General features: G+C 33.6%; 1 protein-coding gene across 6 annotated transcripts in view; it reads left to right on the forward strand.

The window, feature by feature from the left end:
• The window catches only part of SOX5 (SRY-box transcription factor 5), a 753,263-nt gene that overhangs the window by 326,059 nt on the left and 400,579 nt on the right, over positions 1 to 26,625 (forward strand). For 2 of the 6 annotated variants that reach the window (XM_030804391.1, XM_030804394.1), the window contains exon 1: positions 8,516 to 8,648. The exons of 3 other annotated variants lie outside the window; for them this stretch is intronic. In XM_030804391.1, the coding sequence (XP_030660251.1) occupies positions 8,611 to 8,648 (38 nt within the window). In that variant the 5' untranslated portion in view covers positions 8,516 to 8,610. Of the gene's footprint in view, positions 1 to 8,508; positions 8,649 to 26,625 lie in introns of those variants that run through there. One more of the 6 variants, XM_003265595.4, reaches the window with a different exon arrangement.

Below are 26,625 nucleotides of genomic sequence, written 5' to 3' on the forward strand. Positions count from 1 at the left end.
TTTCCATACCAGGAAGAGTATTGATGACCTTAGATATATGTTTTTATTTTTTTAAGATGTGCTTAGGATACTGGCATATTTTACAAATGCTTATAGTTTTCTAGTCTACACTTTGACTCTATGCAAGATTTAAAAATAAATATTTCTGATTACAGACCCATGATTTATTTAGGGGTATTAACAATTAGGTGCTTTTCAAATAGTAATATACCATTTGATACCCAAGCAGTTCTTCAGCATCAGGGCAAATTACAAACGTTAATTTATCTTTTTTCTTATTTATGAAAATATGCAGTTTATACATTAAGATTTTAATATATAGATGATTTAAAATATGGGTATAAATTTAAGATTCTATAAATGCTTGTTGAGTAATTGAATGAATACATTCATTTGGTAATGCCTACATTATATTTTCATCCTGTGCATAGTCCTTCTGAATTATTTTCTAAATTGTGGCAGTAAGTCATTTTATTAACAACAGCATGAAAAAAGCAAGTTGTCTTTACGGAAGCAGCTCTTCTGAGTGTCCACAAAATGCATTATAACAACTAGGTTTTCTTGAACACAGTTTGCCTGTCAGGATTTCTAACATTACAACTTTTTAGTTTGCTTTTGAACTTGTCATTTGATATTTTGAAATTTTTGATAGAGACAAAAACCCTTGTATTTATTCCCCCTTACACCAATCACAGTCCCATCACACACGTGAGGTATTTACAGTAGTAAGAGACTAAACTGCTTTTAATTATTTCACTGAATTAAGTAATGCTAATAAATATAATTGTACTTAGAGAAACTAAAATCTCAGGCACAAAATTTTTTCAGAATCACAAATAGATGAACTTAGTCATAAAATCAGTTTTGAAAACATCATTTTTTGGGGACCAATTAAGTTATCCTGGTCATTTTAATTTAAATGAACTTATATAAATTAACTTTAATTAATAAGAGTTTATTTTCCTCACTGTCTTATATTGTTGTATGAATGTAGAATTATGCCATAGTTTAAAAGGCCAAAATACACTGTCAACTACAAGTAATAGTCTTAAAACTGTAAAGAAGGACTTAACTGAGGAAGGCAAGAAATTTTGTTTTTGAAATGATAAATTGATTTATCAAAGAAGAGATTATAGAAACAGAAGTTTATAATTGAAAGGGACCTTAGAAATCACGTTCTCTGAGACATTAAAAACTTAGGCAATGGCCGGACATGGTGGCTCACGCCTGTAATTAATCCCAGCATTTCGGGAGGCTGAGCTGGGCAGATCACCTGAGGTCAGGAGTTTGAGATCAGCCTGGCCATCATAGAGACAAAAATTAGCTGAGTGTGGTGGCATGTGTCTGTAATCCAAGCTACTCAGGAGGCTGAGGCAGGAGAATCACTTGAACCCAGAAGGTGGAGGTTGCAGTGAGCTGAGATCACACCACTGCACATCCAGCCTGGGTGACAAAGTGAGACTCTGTCCCCCTCCCCTTAAAAAAAACTTAGACAAGACCATGCCATTAATAAGGAAGGAGTAGTAGAGGCTCCCTTAGAGCAGCGGTCCCCAACCATTTTAGCACCAGGGACCAGTTTCATGAAAGACAATTTTTCCATGGGGGTGGGAGGGGTTAGGTGAGGTGGGAGTATGGCATTGAGATTAAATGGTTCGACCTCAGATCATCAGGCATTAGATTCTCATAAGAAGCGTGCCATGTAGATCCCTCACATGCTCAGTTCACAATAAGGTTTGCATTCCTATGATAATCTAATGCTGCCTCTGATCTGACAGGAGGCAGAGCTCTGGTGATAATGCCCGCTGTTCAGCTCCTGCTGTGTGTCCTGGTTCATAACAGGACATGGACCAGTACTGGCCTTGGGGGTTGGGGATCCCTGCCTTAGAGCACAGGTTTCCTAACTTTCAGTTTAGCCATAATTTCTTCCACTATACTGTGCTAGATACAAGTAGATGGAACATTGTTAATAGGCAACATTTTCATTTACTATGAATAAGATTCGTCATTCACTTAGTATACAAGCAAAGGAGAATATGGAGAATAGACAAATGTAGTCAACTTAAAAATGAAGGAAATTTTTCAAACATTTTCGTACTTTCCTCAGTTTTAACTCATTTCTCCTCTGATTAGTTAATAAAATGAAATGTGTACATTCATGGTGGGAAAACCTCTCTGAATGATGTGTACTAAAATATTTTATAGACATTACCTAACAAGAATGCTACCTAACAAAACTACATTGTAGCAAAATAATGGAGCCACTTGTCACTTTGCTGCTACCTCTAGGTAAAATGTCTTGCAGGATGTTCCCTGAATTACTTTCCAGGTTGAAAAATTACAATGCAGAAAGTTTGAAGGCCAAGAGCACTTTTATTTGTATGGTCCCATTTGAATGATTTTTCTTCTTATGGATTATATGGATTTTTTTTACTCAAAAGAAACCTTCTGATTTTTACTACGAGGGTGATTGAGTTACATCATTTTCATCTTCATAAGTGAACAAACCATTAGACATCACGATGTATCACAAGGAGAGTTGATAGTGGACAGAGCAAAAAAATAAATTGAAAAGCATAAATTCAGTAGGTCTTATTTTCCTAATTGACAACCTTTGCCTGAAATAATTGATTCTTTCTATAAGACAGAAATTCCGTTGCAAAGGAGTTGCGTAGGGACCAGAACATTGGCCTCTGGGTTTTACCTGAGATTGTAAAACTTGTAAACATATTAGGCCTGGAAACCTATTTTAGAAATTATTCTTAAAAATAGAGCCAAATTACGTGAAGAGTAGTGCTAGTTCTGGTGATTGTTATCACTACAAATGAGATAATACTATTCTTCTCTGTTTTAATTGTGTGAATGAACTATCTTTTATGTTATTTGTGAAAGTGGGACAGTCATTGCTCATCCTAACTTTGTCCAAAATTTGGGCATTTGGTTACCATAGAAACATACTTATAAAGCACTTTCCTGTGTACTCTATACTTAATTGCCATTATGCTGTATTTGAGATGAACTAAAATTCATTGCCTTTAAAAACTATGCAGGAAATAGGGCATATTAATAATTTCGATGTTCTCCAGCCCTGCACTTACTAGTTTTGGGACTTCCTCGTTCGTAATTGGGATAAGTCTACATGTCGCATTTAGTTGTTTTGACTATTAAATGAGATAATGTCTTTTATTATGTATCGTATAGATAGAAATTCCTCATAAAATAAAAGCTTTTATTTAAAATTATTTCAAGTTATTCTGAATACGAAGATAAATCATAAGATCAAACAGTGAAAGCGGTTACTGGAAATGACATCATTTCTTTGAGAGAAGTATGAAACTAGAGTTTCTAAGGTGAAGGAGTTTCTGAAGAACACTATTTCTTCAAATATGCAATCTGAGAACAATTCATCTGTGTATTCTAACCAACTGACATTAGAAAGAATATGAAGTTAGAAAAGCCTTGAATTTGTAGGCTATTGTGTACCAGTTCCTTGGCATACAGGTATTATGGGGAACTGAATTTTAGGTCTTTAAAAAAGAAGATAGGCTATAGAATGCCTAAGACATTTTTTGAAGAGGTCCACTATTACAAGACACTAGTCTAAGAGTTTTAAGCTACATGTGATAGGTCAATAGTGAGCTCACCAGGCATCTGGTGAATGACTCACAGATGTACATTGGTTGGAAGTTTCTTTCTTTCTTTTCTTTTCTTTTCTTTCTTTCTTTCTTTCTTTCTTTCTTTCTTTCTTTCTTTCTTTCGAAAGAGGAAGTGTCCTCTATTTAATTTTAATTTTTTGTGACAAAGTAAATAACAGTGCAGGCAAAAGGCATTTTTTTTAATGCCCATTGTGTCATCTTAAGGCAATAAAATGTTAGTATTGTCTGACACTGATATGCTTTAAATTCATTGTGATTATAATATTAAGAGTTTTATTTCTCAAAATAAGTTTTTCAAATTCTATGAGATGTGAAAACTAGCTTGATGGTAGGAATTCATATCAAATATGAAAGTGTAATTTGCACCTATGACCACATATTTTTATTTCAGATATTAAAATAGAAGATATTTAATGATTCTAATCTAAAATAGAGGAATGAAAATATATCCTTTTAAAATGAGGACAAATAGTAGAAATGCATGCTGGAAACTATACCTGAAAAGGGGTTAAATTTGAAAATAACTTGTTTGTGATTTTAAAAGTTCCTGATAGTCTCTTTGAGAATTTTCCAGCAGTGTTCTCTAGCATATCTTATATTCCTTAGCCTGTGTCAATCCCCTTTTTATATCTGCAGTGGAAACAACATGAGCTCAAAAGCATACTTTTTCATGTTCATTCCATTTTCCATAATACTGCTGCAGCAGTGTCAAAAAGACTCATTCAATGTAAAACTTTTATTGGGTTTCTATTGTACTTTGGTCATCTCTGAAAATATATTTTATTTGTGTATCTGTGCTTGTAGATCATACTTATTTACCATTTTATGTATTATTCAGTTAAGTTATTAGCACTACTTTTTGTTCATTTGCTTTTTTATTTTCGCGTTAACTTTTCTCACTACATCTGCCTCAGAAGGCTTGAATACTAAAAAATTGATTTGAAATTTGGTTTTACATACATATATATATAATTAGAATTGTTATAACTTTTTTTAATTCTTTTGTTAAAGCCATAGCACTTAACATATTGGTCAGCATTTAATAGATGTTAAGTGAATGCAGAAGTATGTCTCAACCCAGATATATTTTGAAAGCTTAACAAACATCACATTGGGGTATTAGTTGTGATGTAAATAATATCTATAGTCAATTGAATATCTTAAGCTTTTCTGATAATTGAAAAAGAATTTGGGTTTGATATATGTGCTAGTCATGGACACATTTAATATTTAAACATTTTAACGTTTAATGCAAAATTTAAAAGATTCAATTAACAGTATTTTAATATTGTATTGGTTGGATCATTTTGATCATTCTATGAAACAACCCATGGCAAAATTTAACCAAAACATTTTGGAACAGTCTTTCCTTCTGCTGATATTCTAAAGTCTGACAGAAATGCTAATTTTCAATATAGGATTCAAATGAAAGAAAACTTTTATGGCTTAGAGAGGTACATTTTAAAATATTTATTCAATTAAACCATCATATACAGTATTAGCTTAATGACAGCTTTTATAAATTTTATTTTTTATAACAATTACCTGAAAGCCTTTCAGGTCACTTAAAGTATGAGTACCATCTTGGGATTTTCATCGAACTATAAATTCTGGAGGATCAGTTTATTCTGTATTATGGTGTCACAAGTGAAATAGATAGAAGTGTCTTCAAGTAACAAATGGGCTACTAACCAGTTGAATGACTTTGAATTCTGTTTGCCCAAGTTGAACAGTGGGAAAATTAGGGAAATACATACCTACCCCTTTCTACTCTGTGTAAGATCCATGAGCTAATTTATGTGAACAAAATTCCTTATGATCTTAGAGTTCCATTAGTTCAAATTATCATTATTAGGGTGATCATTCTTTGGCAAATTTTCTGTCTAATTCCTAGTCCATTTCAACTCCTTCAGCATAGATGATTGTGCAAGAAATAATTTGTTTTTGAATGGCTACAGTAATGTTTGCAGAATATATTGAAATCAAAAAACTAACTTTCAAACCATTTAACGTTCTCTTACATATTCTTTGTGTTTATTTGGCATATGTACATATGTACACATATATTAAGTGCCAATAAAATCAAAATCAAATATAAGGAAGATTCTAATATGAGTATCTTTTCTTTATACTATAGTTGGCCTCAAACACTTATGCTCTTTCTTACCTGCTCTGGTGACCTTCTAGATTAGAGTTTCAAAGAAACAACCAGAGGTAGTAGCTGTAGCAAGACAGCAGCTGGGACCATACGGATCTCAGCATCCTGCCTTATGGCCATTATCTTTGTTTCTATCTTTATGCTGCCACTATGTCTCCTTCTTGTGCTCTCTCTGCGTCCTCTCCTCCCGCCTCCTCCTCTTCCTGACTCCAGCTCCCATGGCTCCCTGTAACTCACCCATCCTCCTTCTTCACTTTTTTTCCTCTATTGATATAAGATAAGCAAGATTTTTCCTAGTTAGGAAAAAAATTTTAAATATTTTTGAAAGTGTATATAGCTTTGCAGCTACTATACCCTAATTCTCATAACCACCATTAACAAATGAAGAAAAATGTAATTTTTGTATACATTGTCAATTAGAGCGTATTAGATCGCAGGTCCCTTAAGGGCTGAAAAAACAGAGATTTAAAATAAATGTAACAATTTTTTCATTTTTCTATGTGGGAGTAGGTTGTTGCTGTAACGAAAAACAATTTGAGACTAACAACAAGAAAGAATAGTGAGTAATATTCTTCCCCCCTTCCCCAACTGTTGAAAGTGAAAATCATGTCAGCATCAAGTCATTTTTGCCATATCCCTTGTTAACAGCTTTTTCAGGGTGGGTCATAGTTCTATGTTTTTGTTAGTGTCTTAACTCCATAGTGACATGCTTAAATCTTATTCCACATTGATTTTGTAGTGTGTGTGTGTGTGTGTGTGTGTATATGTATTTTTAGAACACCTCCTGATGATAGAATCAAATATTAAGTTATTATCAACTTGTCCAAAAATTTATAAGCTTTGAATGAAGAATAAATTTACTAATGTAAGTTAATAATTGATTTTTTTCTCTTGGGAATATGTGTATGATGTATTTTTGTGAATGTCTAAAAAAGTAAACTTACTGTCTGCCTGTCTCCAGAAAAAAAAGTGGGACCTAATCAAACTGCCGTGGGGTCAACCCTTGTGGTTTTAAAGGCCCTTAATGTTGTCCAGCTGCAAAATAAAAGGAATTGGGAGGGGAAGTTGGAAGGAGTGGAGGGGGTTGGTGGGGAGGAATGTGTGGAAAAGAACAGGGAGTCTGGCTTTTATTTTTTTTTTTAAGTGAGTTCAGTGCCAGCCTGGACATTGGCTGTACAGACTATTGAGCCATTGTCTGCTCCATTTCCAGAATAGCCCCCAGTTAATCACTTCGGCTTTGAAGGGAATTTCCTCGTGGAATTCTCCACAGAAAATCTAATCAACTGACCTGCCCTCTCAACAATGGAAGGCTTTTTTTTCCTCTCTTTCCCTTATTGGGGCGGGCTCTGTAATGTAGCCTTTTGTGCAGAATGAACCCTCCCAGTAGGAGTGGAGAGCGTGTGTGAGTGACTGAGTGTGTGTGTGTGTGCATGCGTGTGTGAAGAATGCACACTATCTCGTGTTGGTGAGTGTGTGCCTACTCCCTGACCAGATGCTGCGGTGCACGGGGCAGCCACCATCTCTGCATGCATGTCTGTGTAAGTGTCTCTCTCTGTGTGTGTATGTGCCTCTGTCATTTCATGTCAAAGGTACATTACCTGATTACCTTTCTCGCCTGCCAGATTTTTATCTAGATAATTGGAGCTGCTATGGAGGCTGTGCCTTGCCAGCCAGCTTAGAATCTGTAAAGCCATAGTTTGTCCACCTTGTTATCTGTGGCTGCCTGGGCAGAGGAAATTAAAGAGGTCCACAGCCAGGGGAGCGCTTCCTACTCCTGACCTCCCCAGCGATCCCAAACAGGACAGTTTGTTAGTACCGTCTTTTTGTTTTTATGTTTTGATTTCGTTTTGGGTTTTTGTTCGCTCGTGTATGTTATTTTGGCATGTGGATACCTATTCCCCTCCACATCGCACGTCGTGTTTTATGGAGTTTAGAGCTGAGGAAACTTTGGTCGGGTTGCCAGGACGTTCGCACCACTTTGCGGAAAGCACGAGCTAACAGGGAGACCGGCAGAGTGAGTGACAAGTTGTTTACAGGTTTCCTTGAAGGGGCCTCTGCTATATTTCAATCTGTCAAAGTTGCTTTTCTTCCCTCAGAACAATGCCTGATTGTTGTGTGTGTGTGAGTGTGTGTGTGTGTGTGTGTGTGCGTGTATTTCCCTGTGTGAACGGAGAGAGCCTAGAAAAGGGTGAGAAGGAATAACAATTCTTTGTGTAAAAATGCTATTACTAACATTTAAATTTTTTGCTTAATTAGTTAATAAATGCAGTTTAATCGAGCTTCTGTTATTATATAGACTAGGTTTTTAATCAGTAGCAAATACGTTTTACAAAAATCATACTGTTACGCGTGTGTGTGTGTGTGAGTTTTATGATTTAGAAGACAGAGTATGGGAGACGTGTTAAATGAGTTGACTTCTCACATTCAGTGATGTCTAGAAGAGAGAATTAAAAGGAAAGGACAGGCACCCTGAGGTTGTCTAGAGCCTTGCAGCCGGAGCGTGTGGCTCCGCGGAGGGGGGAGCAGCCAGACTCCGTTGCTGGAAGTGCACTACCCCTTTAAGAGACTGGTCAAGGAGTCCTAGGAGAGAGAGAGGAGGGGAAGGAGGGGGGGAGAAAGAGAGAGAGAGAGAGAGAGAGAGACAGAGAGAGAGAGGGAGAGAGAGAGGGAGGGAGGGAGGGGGGGAAGAGAGAGAGAGAGAAAATCAATTGGTTTAGAAGGTTTGGACTCACTTGACAGGTTCAGTTGGAGACGATCATAGGTGGCTGCTGTGACAAAGGGAAATTGTGCTTTTCCAGCATGCTTACTGACCCTGATTTACCTCAGGAGTTTGAAAGGTGAGTACAGTTTTTTCCCCCTAATATATTGAAGTACAACTCTCCCATTTTACAGTAGTCTCTGAATCATTGGAAGATGCTCCCCCAAAACGTGTTTGTTAGGGAAGCTTTTAGCTAGAGCTTCTGCGATCTTGTTAGCTGATTTTTTGTTGTGATTGCCCGGACCAAACTGAACTGATTTGCAAAGTCTCCGAGATTTCTGCTAATGTTTTTAGGTTGCGTCCTATAACAGCAAATTAAATGAACCTTAAGCATCTCTCTCTCTCCCCAACTCGCTGCTTCTCTTTCTCATTCACTCTCTTACTTTCTTCCTTCATTGATTGTTTTCTCCCCACCTTTTAAAAACGCTTTTGTGCAGAATGTTACCATTTTCAGCATCTCTGTCTCATGTAATTTCTAGGGTGACAGAAGGTTTTAGTGGTGCTTTAAACGGAGGCTATAAGTTCCTATTTGATCCTTCCGTAAAACTTTGGAAGCTGCTCAGTAAAGCACATGACCTTTTGTTGATATAAGAGAGCATTTTTCCCCCCAAAGAAAATTTAACATCATCGCTATATTGGATTACTCCGTAAGTGTCAAAAATAGGGGCGAAAAGGGGGTAAATGGAGCTTTTCCCTTTCTAAGTTTTAGTGGCCACTTTTTGTGTTAGCTGTCTTAACTGAATTTTAATTTACTGTATTTTCCCCTTTTGCTATGATGGGAATAGTGTATTTGTAATTAAGTTGCTCCTATTTAGAGAAATATCTGCAACATCCTTTTATTTGATGTTGTTGCAAGTAAAGCAGGGCTTCGAAAGAATTTTAGCCCTCTTAATGTTCCTATAAGTACACATTGCAATTTTTAAATTTGAGTTCTTATCCCAGCATAAGTTCATTTTTTTGAACTATAAATAGAATTTTGTTTGCCATTAAAAAGAATTCAAACTTTGTATTCTGTATGGTGAATTAAAAAAAAAAAGCTAAAAAAAGCCAGGATGCATGATACCCAGGCTTTTTTTCATTTTCATGAAAGCTACCTTCTGTATAAACATTTGTTGTATCTGACTATGCAATGCAAGCTAGGTGCTAGACCAGCTGGTTAAAAATATGCTAAGTCAAGCTGTTCATCGCTCAAACGACTGAATTTGATATGAAAAGACGAAAAAAGAAAGGACAAAGATTAAAACATTCTAGAAGTGAAGCAATGGAAGAGAAAAAGAGTATTGAGGATAAAGTAACGCTTGAATGTGGTCACATATTAGAAAAGCCAGTATCAAATCAGGGAAGAAAGTAAAATCGCCAACACATATACTTCAGTGCTGTCATCTTTCTGTGATTTCTTCTGTGTTTTTTTATAATTAAAGTGCATCTTTACTAGATAATTCCAGCGAATGTTTGAGCTTTCTTAACAGTTTTGAATTAAAATTTTCACTTCTATATATTAACTCTTTAATTAGTGAGCTTTTATTTGCAAATATAGCCTCATTTCATAGGTAGATGTTGAAGTTATTCATAGTGGAACATGCTATACATTACCTAATGTAGCGATTTGCTAATTTAACACAGTTAAGTTTTCTAGAATGCACAGAGTAGCACTTAAATGATAATATTCTTTAATTCTATTTATGCTTTTTGCAAATACAACTCTGAGACTGATTTGTAAGCCTGTTAACAGATTGTACTTATAAAAAGGTAGTTACATATTAACAGGCTGTAGCCTATTTCTCTATATAGGCAAGCTTCCTGCTGTGAACTTTATTTGTATTTTGTTTTCACTTATCTCTTTTTAAACTAAACTTTTCCCTTTCCTATTCTGATGCTCAAATCTGTTAACATCTTTTTTCCTCCTGGTGGGAATTTCATTTTTTTTTTTTCACCCAGAGGCATGCTTTTCTAACTAGCTAATTAAATAAGCAAGTGATAATCAATAGGGTTGTTAGTATGACTATCATATTTAGAAATATTTGTAGCTAAAATAATTCTGAAAAATGTCATACAATATAACGTTCCTTAATAATTTCCCCTGTGGTTGTAATTGGTAATACATACAAAGATCTCAGCAAATCATTACTATTTGTTTACATTGAATTTGTACGGGTGAGTGTCTCTATAGGCACCCATGCATGATACAGTATATCATGTAGACACAATATTGAATATTTATATTCTCCAAAGGAGGTATTTATGATGTAACTAAACTATCAAATATAATTAGATTTTTTGCCTTTTCAACTATTTGCAACTTTCATTGAATAAATAGGTCATTTCTATTGACTGTTAATTTTTATTCGATTGGATCATTTGCTATAGATGAATTTTCCACTTAAACTTAGAAATCTAAAAGAAGACTTCTAAATTTCTTTGTGAAATAGAGAACTTTGTTCTAGAGGACATAATAAATTGCTTAGGGTTCATGTACTGTAAAAGTTTTATGTGATCATTTTTACTAATTTCATTGGTAGAGTCTTGTCCATCTTTTATTCTTCCCAGCCTGTAGACTATTTGAACTTTAAGGAATATTCAAAACTTAAATATCAGGATCAAAATTTGGATTTAGATTTGTATATGTCTGTATTCTCATCCCTAGAAATGAATGTGGTCAGTACTCTCAGACTAATAAGCAGTTGTTAAATACTTAAGAAGTAGTAACAATTTCATTGTCTGTTAAAAATATGCAGGAGGTAGTGCAAATAGAACAGTGATTCTAAAAGGTAAAGAACTTGAAATATTTTTATTTTCAAGCATACTTGTGATAAACTGATTATGATTACTGAAAAACACAATTCCCAGGTGGGAAGCAAATGGGTGTATTTATTCTAAAAAATTATTTGTAAGGAAAGTCTTCTACATTTTACCGTTTAAAGGAAACATAGCTGGCAACATGGTCTAAATGTGAATAATAGCATCATTAGAATGAACGCCCGAAGTCTCCCCAAATTTTTAAAAGAAGTCAATAAATTTATATATTTAACTGAAAGTAAATAATGAAAAATTGTGACTTAAGGTTTTCCTTTGAGAATGTCACCTACTTTTTGATATTTCAAGGATGAAAAGAAAATGTTTGCCTTAAATGTCAGTATTAGTTTGTTCATGATAAGTAAAAATGTCCATTTTTGATAGTTTCTCCATGTTCTATTTCTTTACTTTTAATTTTATCTGTCCTCTTTGGTTGTAATATAATAGTTTTGTGTCTAAGCTACTCGTTACAGTTTCTAATTGCTTTATGTTAGAAACTTAAATAGCAAGTGTAAGACGATTGCTTAAGAAGACAGTTCTGATAATGTCTAGAAAGGAGAAAAAAAGTTGGGATTGAAAGTAGTGCGATTATGCAAATTAGGTTGTTAGTATCACCTATTTGATTGCTTCTCCCAAATTGGTGCAGACAACAGACAGCAGATTTTCTACATGTTGAAAGGAACACTACAATAGTAAAACCTTCTGCAATAAAAATTAACTTATTTACTTCACATTTCCATCAAATTTATTTCTGGTCATGCTGACTAAATAATTTTTTTCTTATTAGGAAACTTTTCAGTGTTTTTCTGAAGAAAGAAATATACATCAGGTGCTGTTACAAACTAATTCATAAAATTCCCATGAAAAGCTACTGCTAGACATTTGCAAAAAACTACTCTCTGACATTAGTGGTATTTTAGTTACCTAAAGTTTGACCATAGTCATGAAATATTTATGACACAGATATATTTTGCTTAATTAAAACTTTAACAACAACAAAAAAAAATCCATTGTGCTCATGAGTGATAAGTACATTCAGGTTAGCAGGCACACTCTAGGTGTGAATCACAGAAAAGTTATCTGTCCACATTCTGTCACCTAATGGCAACTGTAAACCTGTTAAGTTTGATATTACGTTTTCAGGATGTTCTCATAGGCTTTGATAATTTTATTTATTTTTTATTTACTACTACTTTGTGGAGGAGACGATGTCTACAACTGAATATAGATTTTAATTACCATGTCAATAATTTGCAAGCTAACTGAGCTAAGACATGGGTTTGGAATGCAGCTTGCATGAGGCAGTCCATAAGCCACCTTTCTATCACTCTCATGCTGGAATACTGTCCTGAAGACTTGGCAGGAGACCTGACTGATTACCAAGAACAATTAAGGGTTAAATGTCAGGTGACATTGTGTACTGCTCAGTGTTTAGCAGGTTTGATAGACACAGAAATGTGCAAATATTATGATTACTTCACATGTTGGTGTGTTCTTATCTTATGTTTCTCAAATATAATAAGCACATGTTAAAGTATTTACCTGTTCTTAGGGAGCTTTTGACAAAAATCTTGTATACGCATCATACATGAGAGGCAAATAATAAGACCTGTTCTGATTCTTTAGCACATTAGTCCTCCACAGAGTTGGAAACTATTTCATATGGATTACACTCCTAATGCATTTAGAAAGCAAAATTACATTCATGGGTAAAGGCTGATTTTTATTGTCTGTTTTCTCTCCACTATCAATTCTTCAGCAACCTAATGAGTATATTGTATAATGCAGATGTGCATTATGTAGGCTGAATACCTCCCTTTTTATAGATTAGTGACATAAGTATAACTGATGAGTTTTGTTTTCTTTCATAATTTGTTATTCATTTATAATTTCAATGGGGTTATCCAACAGCCTGGGAAAGAAACTAATCTAAGTTTTTCTCTTGTACTACTAACTCACGTATAGTTCCAATATGCCAGGTCTGTGATTCAGATGATGGCAGTAAGATAAAAAGATTTTCAAAGGTTTAACCAAACCATGAAATATCTCCTTCCTAATGAAAAATTTTCTTGAACAACAAATGGACAAAAACATAACAAAGTCTTCCTTTCTTCACTCATTCTCTCCTTCCTTCTCTTTCATTGATTGATAGCGTCATCATTTGTATTAAATGTGAAATTTGATTGCTATGTAGATAAACAGGATCAAGTGATATTGCTAGAGTGGGAAAAAATTTAAATTTGACATGCTGTAGGAGAATGCCACATATTCCTTCATTATGATCAGGAACTGAGAGTGGTTCAGGAGAAGACCTTCTTATTCTTTCTGACCTCTGTGTTTTCTCCTGCAGTTTGGAAGCTGTTCTTTCTTTCTTTTAGTGTTGTCTATTCTTTTCTTTACTTACTAATTGAGAGTTCACACATCTTCTCTGGAGATATTGTGGCGTATGGTTTTGCTTGTCCAATAGGGGGGTGTTGCATTTCTCCACATTCAGTATCCTTTTCCCTTGGATCCTGAGAGTAAAACCTCAGCAGTACTCCCTCCCTTTGCCAGCCTGAGGAGTCAGAGACTCAAAGTTGTTCCCAGCTCTTGCGCCTTCATTGTAGAGCTGCATTCTGCTCAGTGGGCTGCCGAGAAGGACCAGACCGAAACAAGATTTAGAAGAATTCTGGTGAGAACTGCTTATAGGGATATGGTATTTTAAAAGAATGTAGTAAACAAACAGAATTGTGGCATAAACAAAGATAATTAGCATAAACAATGTCGTTTTAGGACAGGTGGTTTAAAAAAACAAACAAAACAAAAAACCCAAATATGAACCCAATTTGAATGCTGCCAGTTTGGAACCACTGAACCTTAATCTGTACTTCATGAGAATTACCCAGGTTTGTTGATAAACTTGTTAACATGCGTTTTTTGTTTCTTTTGTATCATTTTCCGGTCATTATGCCCTTTTGTCACCCAGCTTGAAAGTAATTAATCTATTACAAGATAGTTTAAGGAGTTTTTGCCCATAAAACATGACAGAAGGAAAATTTAAAACAAAAGCTTGTAGATGTTCATAGACATTTGAAATCAGTGTCAAACCTTAAATCAATTCAAACCTGAACTCGGCTTATTGTATTTCAAACCTCTCTTTTATCTAAGTAACATTTTAGTCACTTGGCTCTCTAGTGTTAATGCATTTACTTTTGTCTTGCCTTAAAATTGAGAGATTTGTTTTGCTGTGGCTAAATCAGCATTTTTGTGTTATGTGTTTCTTTCTAAGTGTTGCTTATTTCTTATTATTTTTCTCTGTAACTTAGTGAAGGTGGTACAGCAGCGTAAAAATGTATCTGATGATCATGCAATATGAGGATGCTGGTTATTATGAACCACATTATCTAAACCTACTATGCCGTCGTGATGAATTTTTATCTGGAGACATTTAGGTTTATTACTAAATGACGTTTTTTCTTAATGCCTTGTACTGAAATGTTTTGACTTAAATGAAATGTGGAGTGTGGTGAACAGAAAGCTGTTTATTTTTCTTGCATTAAGGATCAAAGTTCTTTATTGAAGTTAAAGAGATTTTTTTTTTCTCTTCACTTTCTCATGGACAATGGGGACCAGGAATTCAAAGTGGGTATCTCTGATATTCTGTGGCCCTTCTCTTTGCTGAAATGAAAGCATTTGTGAATGAGTTTTGGTTTCTTGGAGTTATAAAATGTGTGTAAACTAGTAAACCATGTCTCATTCATGTGCTATGGAGATTTCTCGTACTTCAGGGACAAAAATAATTTGGCTACTAACGAATTAGGGCTACCTGCCAGTGCCAACACATAGTGTAGGTAAGAGGAACACTATAAAGAAAAGCTGCTGGCAGCAAATCCGTTGAAACTTTCATATGTAACAGCGTTTCTATTTCTGCTCTTCACATCTTTGAAAGAAAGTGTGTTTTAGAAAAGAAAATGTTAAAAAACAGAAGATATGATCTTTCTTAAAAATGTATGTGTAGCTCCACTTTAATATTTCTCATTGTGGAGATGCATAGGGTTTCATTATGTCCTATGCACTCTTGGTTCCCCTACCTTTCCCAATCAATTCTGTCACATTGAAACCTAAGGATCAGTTGCATTGAGAGTAAGTGTAATAGAGAAGAAATGAAATTCACTGCATAGAGCCAAAAAAAAAAAAAAAGCCTCAGAGCCTTGTATGATTTTGATATTGGCAGTTTAAGGGAGTTAGATCAATTGGGACACTGAGCAGCAATTTTATAAAGGATGTGTCCTCTCATTCAGGGCTTCAGGAACATTTTCAAGGAAAGAAGGGAAAGAGTTAACCTGTGTTGCCTGTTGTTAATTTCTTAGTGTACGAGTAAAAGAAGAGGTAGATCCAAATCATGTTTTCTTGTCATATTTTGAATCAAAATTTATTTCAGAATGTTGTCAGTGTTTACATTAGTACTGAGTTTGCCTTTGTTTTTTTGTTTTTGTTTTTGTTTTTATATTAAGTACAATTGAAATGCCAGGGAGATAGGTTGTTTGAACACTGGTTGTGAAACTTTTACATAAGATCTTTCACATATCATTTTAAACTATTTTATATTTATCTAATAAAAGAACATCCTAATGAAAAAGAAATATGACACTGAAAATGAGAAATATTCCTTAACCTAAGAGAACACAAGATGAAAAAGTAATACTTTATTATACTATTAATTTTTCAGTCACAGTTAATTAGGTTGCTTGACAAAGTTCTGAAACACTTTTATTCTAATTGCAGAGTTAAAGTATTATTTGTTTGCCTACAATTCTTCCTTTGGTTATTTGCCCTGGGCCAGTGTTTGTTGGGCAATGGTTTTCAAAGTCCAAAGACTTTTTTTTCACTCCTCTCCTGAGGTCCCTTTGTCATTTTTTTTTGTTAGCTAGTGAGTTTCATAATATGTTTGAAAAGAGGTTGCAGGGGGATGTCACATATAATTAAGGTTAATATTTCCTTCCTTTTTTCTTATCTGTACTCTAAGAGGTCTATGTTGGAGATTCATTAGGATAACGTATAGTATTCCCATTATTTAGTGTAGAACGGAATGAACTGGTGCTCAAACTATTCAATTTAGTATGCATTCACTAATTCAACTTTGATCTTGAGTGATAACTGAATATAAAATATCAGATTCAGATTCTTTGTCATCTATAATACAGCATTATGTTTTATTATATTTTATGTAATATTCAAAGTACCAATAGTCAGGCAGAACACCTAGGAATGGAAAAAGAAAGATAACTCTGAATGCTATTCCTGAGAGTAGAACTTCTGTTTTCCTCCAGTCCTAAATACAACTACAATGTGGGAAATAGAGGAAAAGGTATTGTTTTTAGGACCCTAAGGATTATGATGTATAAATATTTATAGTACAATTATTTCTAAAAATGTTAGCATTACTTGAAAAATAATATGGATCTAATTTGACCTATAAACAGTTTAGGAACACTTAGTATTTTAAGAGCATTCTTCTAGAGAAATAAAAGCATATCCAAAAGATCCTGATAGCAATTTAAAGAATCAAAGTGATGGGGCAACATATTTGGACTTTTATAAGTAAATTAAAAGATAATTGGAAGTCACTAAGAGGTATGTGAAGGATTATTTTAGGGAATGTAATAGTTATACATGTGTGCACATGCAAAAGTTAGAAAGCCAGGAGAAACTTTTCCATTTATAGGACAGTTGATCTCTTGAATGAATCCTGCCAAATTCTAATAAAGCTGCAGTTCTGGCAAAAAATCTTGAAAGGAAGAAACATTTCATAGAAATACAAACAAGTTTCATTCCCGTTTTCTTGTTTGCAGCTCAGAATCCTGTGGCATGTGCTACAGGAACATATAATAGTATTCCAGCTTGAAAAAATTGAAGGTGGTATTGTGGTGCATATTTAATGGAAAATTTGAACTGAAGGCGTTGGGTGAATCAAGGTATGCTTGAGTAACATTTGGGGATATTTGAGGTTTTAGGTTGAGATAATACGAAAGTTGAGTGTTCAGGGTCTAAAGCATACCTATCAAATGAATGAGTTTATGTGTGTGTGTGTGTGTGTTTGTGTAATACGACTTATCTCCTCTGTAAATAAAATAATTTCCTCTTCTAGGTTAAGATTTATATTTGCCAGTATCTTCACTGATTCTTTTGGAAATGTCACATAGTACAAAGCGCTATTAGCTAGATGTTAAGCTCTCAAGTTCTAGTTCTTCTTTAAAAACTGAGACCTCTTTGACTCTTAGAGTATGCATCTGTAAAATTAGAAGGTAGGATGGATAATTTCTAAAATCGGTTAACTCTAAAATTTCATTACTTTGAACTACATTTGCAGTGTCCCTAGCTCCTAACTCTAGTGGTCAGAATTCTTACATTTATGGAGCTATTTGGAGATTATCTCTATAGCCAGCCTTTACATATAGAAGCAGTTCAGTTTACCTGTCAATTAGGTATCATTACACAGGAACAAGCAGCCGTAGTGTATCTTAGGAATTTTTAATCTAAATACTATGTATAATGCTTATTTAGGGTTCGGTGCCCAACTTTGCTCTGAGCTATTTGAAGTGTTTCAAAAGATAAGATTCACATTCTATGATCCTGAAACTCTCAGGCATCAGATCACCATTCTGAACAATTATAAATATTGTAAAAGATAAATTATATATGGTTAAAAGAACAAGAGACTATGGGGAAATACGAAAAGCATAGGAGTGGCACTTTAGGTCAGGGATCTAAAAGTCTGTTTATAAGGATAAAAGAAAAGAAAAAATATGAAGAATCCGCAGGAGAGCATGAATACAGCACAGGATCTATGGACAATATATGTCTTTATATGAATAATTAAAACATTGGGCTGGAAAGTAGCAAGATCACCTAAGATTACAAACACGTAGTCCAAAGAAAAATTTTGAGTGTTTCTCAAAATAAATAACTATTAGCATTACCAGGCCAGCCAATTTGATATGCATTATACTGTAGTTGCTAGTTGGCAATTTCAAGAAAAGAAATGTTAAACTCTGCAAAGCAAGGGAGTAGAGCAAAAAGCAATGAAGTATGCATTTAAAAAGCTGTATCGAGAGAGCAAGCTTCATATATTGTTAATATATTTGGCAGGTCGCATGCTGTTTTTTAATGCACTGTTGGAAAAACAGTGTAGTTATACTATCAGGAATATACATATCTAAGGTCCTTCCGCATTATCTCTACTTAGAAAATATGTCTGTGGTATCATGAAATCTTCGTATAAATTAGTTTATATTTAAAATATAGATTCACGTATTTGAGATAACAGGAATTTGCTATGTTAAAATTAATTTTTTTACAGAATAATTATGATGTAGATTTTTTTATTTGATTCCTGCCACTTTTAATTTAGGCACAAAGAATGGGTATTATTCTCTTGTTCTCCTTCTATAGATATAAATGTTGAAAAAAGAAAGAAAGAAAATAACCTCACTGAACCAGCACTACATTTAGAACTAGGACCAAAGAGAAATGTGCAAATATCCTACTGTTAAACCAGAAAGAAAATCTGGAAATCATCCAGTTGGGCAACTTACTGCTAATATATTTTATAATCCAGCATTTAGTTATATACAAAGTTGGCATATGTTCCTACAGTTTCTAAATCAAGAATTAGAACTTTGTGATGTATAAGTCACTTACATCGTTTGGGTTTCAGCCATGCATCTATGAATGGACTTAAAAATAAGTATAAAATTATTTATCCCCCAATGCAAAGGAGCCAGCTTAAGCTTATAAAAAATCGTAAAAATATTTGGATATGTCTGAATGCAAGCCACTGCATTCAGATTTTTAAAACTAGGTTTAATTTTTGGCAAATGTAAAATGATCAGCACTTTAATAAAAATGATTTTTTGTTTGATAAAATACTAGTCAGATATCTGCAAATTATTTCAGCATATAAAATAATACATGTAAAAAATTGGTTTACTTATATTTTAGTTTTGTAGTTAATATAATTGTTTTAAATGTACTTATGATTATTGATCCCAGGTAACGTGTACTTAAATAGCAGCAATGCAACTATAGTTTCCTCTAACTGCTTAGTGCTAATAATTAAATATTCCAAAAACACATCTCTTGTCATTTTATATATAGGACATCTGATGCACTAATAGTTATTTTTGCAAGTATCAGTATATTAAGTATTTGAGTAATGAATTTGCTGATTTAACATATTCCTATGCTTTAAGATGTACAAATTAAATTTCAAATATTTTTGCATAATCACGAAAATGAATCGTTTCAACTGAAAACAGTGATTTTTCTGTTAATCTAAGAAGGTCACACACATACTATTGCTTTTTAAAGTATTCTTTGTACAAACATTTTGAAAACTAGAAAACATTAAATAACTCGACACAATTATGTATACTAATCTAGCACATTATAGATTTTCATAGTAAAAGCAACATGAGAGGTTTTGCATTAGCTACATATTCTTTGGACTGTAGGTTAAGCTTGAAGAAATACATAGATTTCTTTTTATGGGGAGCTCTATAACAAGCAAACCAAATCACCTAAGAAACAGAACCCTTATTTTTGATAAAAAATTATTTTCACTGATATAATCTGTTGAAAGCCAGAAGCCATCCAAAGTGCTGATACCAATTTAAGAAGATGATCTTTTGCCTTAATTATACATCTGGGAAATATTAGCTGAACATTTTGTGGAGAACAGTGAATACCTTAGTTGCCAGTTGTCTAAAATGCTGCTAATGATCGACATAGTGCCAGTGTTTTGATGGCTAAAACCTAGGCTGAATATGAATACAAAGAGCACAGTTGGGGGAAAAAAAAAGCGCACATTTTATACAAAACAGATTTCAACCATCTGCTTGGCACTTAAGTTTGTGACTATAGGCATTATATGAAAGAGACCACTGTCCACGTTAAGAATGGTATTACTTTTATTGGTACCTTAGAAAAACCATAGGGTTTTGAATGCATGTATAACCAATGAATTTCTTCAGCTAAATGGTGCAAACAAGGGCCTCAGCCAAAATTTTGCTCCCTCCATAATCTCTTCTGTGTCAGTCTTCTTACCCTGGCAAAATAGGTTGCACTAATAAAGTAGGTCTTAGTGCTGTGCCTCAGGATATTAAATAATACCAGACAACACTAAGCAAGTGGCCCTTAGGATCAGAACCCCAGATGGTTATGAGATAAAGTACTGTTTGCCTTAGGAATAGGTTATATTCCTGAATCTGTTGACTGAATACTATGGTGCATGTCAAATTAGCATGGAAGTTAATGGTCCAGAAGCACTTCTAAATTTAATGCTTTCCCATTTGTTCTGAATTTATAGTATTAAATCAGAGCAGGACTGTTTCATCACTATTTCAGTAAAGGAAAATCATACTATGGATAGGAAATTATAGGCAAAATCTAATTGTTTGACCCATTTCATTTACCTAAAGGTGAGGGAGAAATCCCAAAATGCTCAATAGAAGAGTATTGGTAAATATCATACATTAGATGCTTTTGCATTTGTAGACCAGTTGGCAAGAGCTGTTATAGACTGTTCCTTAGCATTAGAGTAGGCAAAACATAAATTTTTGACTAAGTAATAATTTGACCTATTGTATTATCTTTAGCTGAGATATATTTTGTATTTTTAAACATTAGGAACTTCAAGCTATTAGAATGTGTTAGCTTATTGATTTGTTGAGGTTATATATGTAGGTTGTATGAATGGAAGAATACATATTGAGACCTTCTTAGCTCTTGATGAACAAGTGTGATTTAGGAAAGTTTAAAGAAATGCTCTCAGAGTCCCTCTCTATTTGCACTCCTTCCTAATACGGTAGCCACTACTCACATATCATTATTAAATATTTGAAATGTGACTAATCTGAGCCAAAATGTGCTGTAAATATAAAATACGCACTGGCTTTCAAAGATACAGGTTCAAAGAAAGAATGTAAAATATCTTACTAAGTTTTAAAATGTTGATTATATGTTGAAATGACAGTAGGATATATTGGCACAAATAAAATATATATTACAATTATTTCCACCTCTTTTAAAAACTTTTTTAATATGACTACTAGAAAATTTAAAATTACATGTGTGCCTCATATTTGTGGCTCTCGTATTTCTATTGGATGGTGCTGCTTTATACCTTCCTGTGGATGGAGGGAATTCAAAATTTCTATCTTTATCTAGATTCTAGTGGTTCATAGCTCAGTAGGGTAGCAATGAGTTAGAAAGACTTAGGGGTTTATTAACTGTCTTTATTCTTTGCTTTCTTCTACAACAAAGTGGAATTTTATTACTTTTTTAAAAGCTACAGTAGTTAACACTCACATTCACCGATGTGAATATTTACCTCATGAATACTGTCACTCTCTTCACACTTCCATGGAGTTACAATGGAAAGGAAGATGTTTGCTTAAGAATTATTTAAATTATTTTAGGGATTATATATTTGAAATGGGAAATTAGATTTACTTTTTTGAAATGCCACTATGTTTATCTTTAATTTTACTATTGAGTTTTAAAGAAGTTTGTGGAGGGGTAGGAATACCTTCAGCTTTTGTATCCCAGCTGATACTACACACAGTTTCTTAAATTGACCCACAAGATGTGATCCAAACTTTCTCTATACATATGGAGATACACTTATAGAGATAGATATAAAGATAGAGCTAACATTCAGTATGTACTTATTATGTGCCAGACTCTGTTATAAATTGCTTTACATGCATTATTTCACTCTAGCCTCACAACAATCTTATTTTTTTACCTCATTTCACAAGTGAAGAAAATGAAACAGAGAGAGTTGCCTAATTTCTAGGTAATAAGTGGAAAAGCTGGGGTACAAACTCAGACATTCAAACTCTATTTATCCCTCTTAACCATCACATTATAGTATTGATCTAGAAAATAATGTGCTACCATAACTTTATAATCTGTTATTTATTTTAGTGGCAGATATTTCTTTATTTATTCAACAACTACATTTTAAATTCCTACTATGCCAGGTATTATATTAAATGCTGAATAAATATTGAAAATGTAGATGATATAAATGACACAAAATAATTGTGATATAAACTTTTAATTTTTTTCTGAATGAATTAGCTCATTCATTGCACAAGGTGATATGCTGGGTGGTGGATATCCAGGCATATGTACACTTACGTAAAGGGTTTCTTGGTAATGGCTAACTGGAACTGTTTTTGAGAGATACTGACTTCCAGTACTCCTTACTGGGAGAAGTGTAACTATGTAGTATTTCTCAAATATCCATTTCTCAAGTCCTTTGTAGTAAGCCATCTACTGAAATAATATCTTAACAGACAGGTAGTATTTTTGCTTAAAAGTTTATCTGGTTTGTATTTGCTAGCTCAGTAGGCAGAAAGCCTCTTTACAGTATAGTAATTCTTAAATGTGTCAGTGTTCACATCTCATGTGGGGATTTTGATTTAGAAAAGTTTATGATGAATTGGTAGATAATGGTATAATTAATGTGATATTAATTATTTAATTCGTAGCCATGATGAGCTGATTTTATTTGGGTAGCAGGAAGAGTGTGGTAATTTTGAGTAGAAAACTCAATTAGATATGATAAAATAATGTGACTGATAATATGATTGCAGTTTTATGGTAACAAGGCATTGGGGAATGGAAACGAACCTCATGTTTTTCAGCCACTGATTTTTCAGTTTTACTGATGGAAGAATATGCGTTAATGTAGACTGGATCCATGGATCTCTGTTTTAAGTCTTAATCTTTTAAGTGTTCCACATGCAGATATGTCCAAGGCTTCTGTTACTTTTTTTGATTTCTTGATACCTGAGTAAGGAGAAGCCATCTAACTTTGTAGTTACAAGAGTGCTTTGGAGTCAGACTGCTTACATTTATTTTACAGCCTCACTATTGATTAGTTCTGTGATCTTTGCGATTTACATAAACTCTGCATGCCTTAATTCTTTAATCTGTGAAATGCAGATTATAATTATTCCCATATTATAGGTCATCTTACTGCTTTAATAGGAAATCATTTATAACTTAGCATGTTTAGGAAATGTATGTTATGATTATTCTTTAACAGATGTTAATCATGTAGAAAGAGTTCTAAGAATACTCCATATAATATGGTAGGTAACATTGAACTACCTATGGATGTATTAATATCAAGCAAATTATGCTGACCATTATGTGTTGTATAAACTGGTGGTTTATACAGGATTTATCAGAACTATGGCTGCTTAAGAGGATGAAAAAATATTTAAAATAAAATATTCGTGTTGTATAATTATTTGTATTTTATATATTAGACATATATATTATAAATATATAATACATATACATCATGTATGTGTATGTGTGTACATATGTACACATAATCATATGTCATATACATATACATATGTATAATATATAAAATTGATTTTTGACATGAATATTTTATATGTATGTATGTGTATATATAAAGTGAAATGGGGGAAGAGAATTTCTAAAACTGAAACCATAGCTGGGAATAATTCTGAGTTACCTGACTCATAATGAGGTGTATGTTTATCATTTTCTAATGGAAAGAAGCTCACTGTTGTATCAGTAATCACAGTTGTTTTGGGAGCCCTGATATCTGAGGGAATAATCTATTTTATGAATCCTTAAAATGTCTTCAACAGAAGTATTACAGAAAATTCAGAGGCATTGTTCACATTGCCATTTTTAGTAGAGACCAGATAAGAAAAAGAATATTGAATGATAACTAACTTAGTGGAAGAAGGCATTTCTATAAGTAGCTAAACTAATGTTTGCCAGGTATGTAGATTTCTTGGTGAAAGGATACAGGCAGAGATCTAAGAAAAGGCTAACAAGTCCTTTAAACTATCTCCTTTAAATAACAGTTGTTACATCCAGGCTGTTGCTAAGAGATGAGGAACAATCAGTTCTTGACTGAGTTGTATTCTTGCCGAGATTGAGGGCACTCCCACCTCTGTCCTTAAATTTGCTCCAGGTTTAAGAGTATATAGAGACAAAGCAAGAATTTTCCTCAGGAAGCACTTTTGGATCTGCTCAAGTACCCGAAGAGCATCCCAGTGAGACCCTAGAATTCGATATTGTAAACATAGCACAAGTTGTCTTCATTTGAAGCATGAAAACTTTATATTTATTGTTCTGATCCATTGCCATTTCTGCAAATTTTAAGCAATACTGCATCCCACTGGGCCCTCCAGGTTGACTTAATTTTGAAAGTCATCCTAAAAATTAAATTAGCAGATAAGATAACTTTACATGTTTTCTCATGATTTCTTTGCACATTTAGAATGCTGTAGACATAGAAACATTTCTATTTTGATTTAGTCATTTAAAAATATTTATTGAGCACTTACTATGTGAATACCAGTAGGTCCCCCTTATGTGCAAGGCAAGAGACATGCTCCAGAACCCCCAGTGGATGCCTGGAACCATGGATAGTACCAGATTCTGTATAGTATACGTTATGTTTTTTCCATCTGATAATCGAGGCAGGATGTATAGCATGGATAAAGCTGGACAAAGAGATGAGTCAGGTCCAGGGTTAGCTGGAGCAGGATGGCTTGAGATTTCACCTTGCTTCTCAGAACAGCACACAATTAAAAACATATGAATTGTGTATTTCTGGAATTTTCCATTCAACATTTTCAGACTTCGGTTGACTGTAGGTAAATGAAACTTCAGAAAGCAAAACTATGTAAAAGGGGGTCTAATGCAAGTTATCTGGCAGGACAAAAGTACACATCAGTGTGAATGAAAGCAGTGGAGATGGCTACTGCAGGGAAGAGTAGAGAATAAAAAGGACATTTTACAATTTATCATTTTATCAATATGAGAATATTACTTAAAAATACTGCTCTTTTCCAATTGCAAAGTAACACTTATCTTCAAAACTAATGGTTTTGTCTGTGGCATAATTATTCTAGAACTTCTGTTTATGACAACATTTAGGTACTTTTAGATCATGATGGTAAATCTAAGTGATCAACCAAGAAGATTTTTGATTTTACGTTTGCTATAACTGAAAACATTGTGGTCACCTAGAAAATGTTTGTTTAATCAGATACAGAAACCTTTTTCATTTTTCTCCTTTTTTATTTCAAAAAAAAAAAACAACCAAATGTACTGAAAAGTTGAAATAATAGCACGATGAGCACCTCTATACTTTTTATTATTAACTTTGCCCCTTTCACTTTCTATTTCTTTCTTTTCTGTTTCACTTGAAAGTAAGTTGAGGCTAACATACCTAATATAAGGTCATTTTCTTATATAATCACAATAATATTAGCAGATCCAAGAAAGTTAACATTAATACAGTGATAACATTTGACATACAGTTCATATTCACATTTTCTAACTGTCCCAGTAATGCTTTTTATGTCTTGTTTAAAAAGTTAAGGGTCCAGTCAAGCATCAGATATTGCATTTAGTTTCTAGTCCCTTTAAATTATAAATAGCACCCTGACATCTCTTTGACTTGACATTGACATTTTTGAGGAGTCCAGGCCACTTGCCTCATGTAATGTCTCACGATCTGGATTTGATTTTATCCTCATGATTAGATTCAGGTTAGATACAGGGCTTTTAAGACAGGTATTGGACCATCATTCTTTTTTATACCACTTAAGATTGTAATTAGATCTGTCAGAAGTAAGTACCTACCAAGTTCAGATTTTGGTGTACCAGGTTCATGGAAACTTTTTTTTTTTTGGCTTAGATTTTTAAGAAATCTAATCTGTTCTCAGAAAGCTATCTGAGCTGTGGTGATTTGTCTTGCATACAGCTTAACTGACCCTTGTTGAGGAAATAGGGCTTCCTTAGTTCAAGAAACCATCACCACATATTCATAATGTCTACTCTGAAGATAGCCATGAATACCATTTTTTGCAGGTAATCTAAAATTATTGATTACAAAGTCTGTGTAATAACATGACATTGTATAAGTGTATTTTGTTAGAGTTCATACTTAGAACTACAACATTTGTTCTTTATGAAACAATGCTAGATGCTACTTACCTCAGTCAAAACAGATTCAACTCATTTCCTCATCTGTCATTCGCTGTTCTCACAAATTGAAAATCAGAAATAATCTTGTTTAAAGTTTCTAAAACATTTTATAAATTTTGAAACAAATTAGAAGCAAGTACAGGCTATTCTCTTTTAACTCTACTATTCTGCTGTTTAAGAAATATATTTCAAGATCTATGCAGTGATATTTTTGTTACCAAAGT

This window comes from Nomascus leucogenys, chromosome 23 (assembly GCF_006542625.1).
Source record: "Nomascus leucogenys isolate Asia chromosome 23, Asia_NLE_v1, whole genome shotgun sequence".
Classification (NCBI taxonomy): Eukaryota; Metazoa; Chordata; class Mammalia; order Primates; family Hylobatidae; genus Nomascus; species Nomascus leucogenys.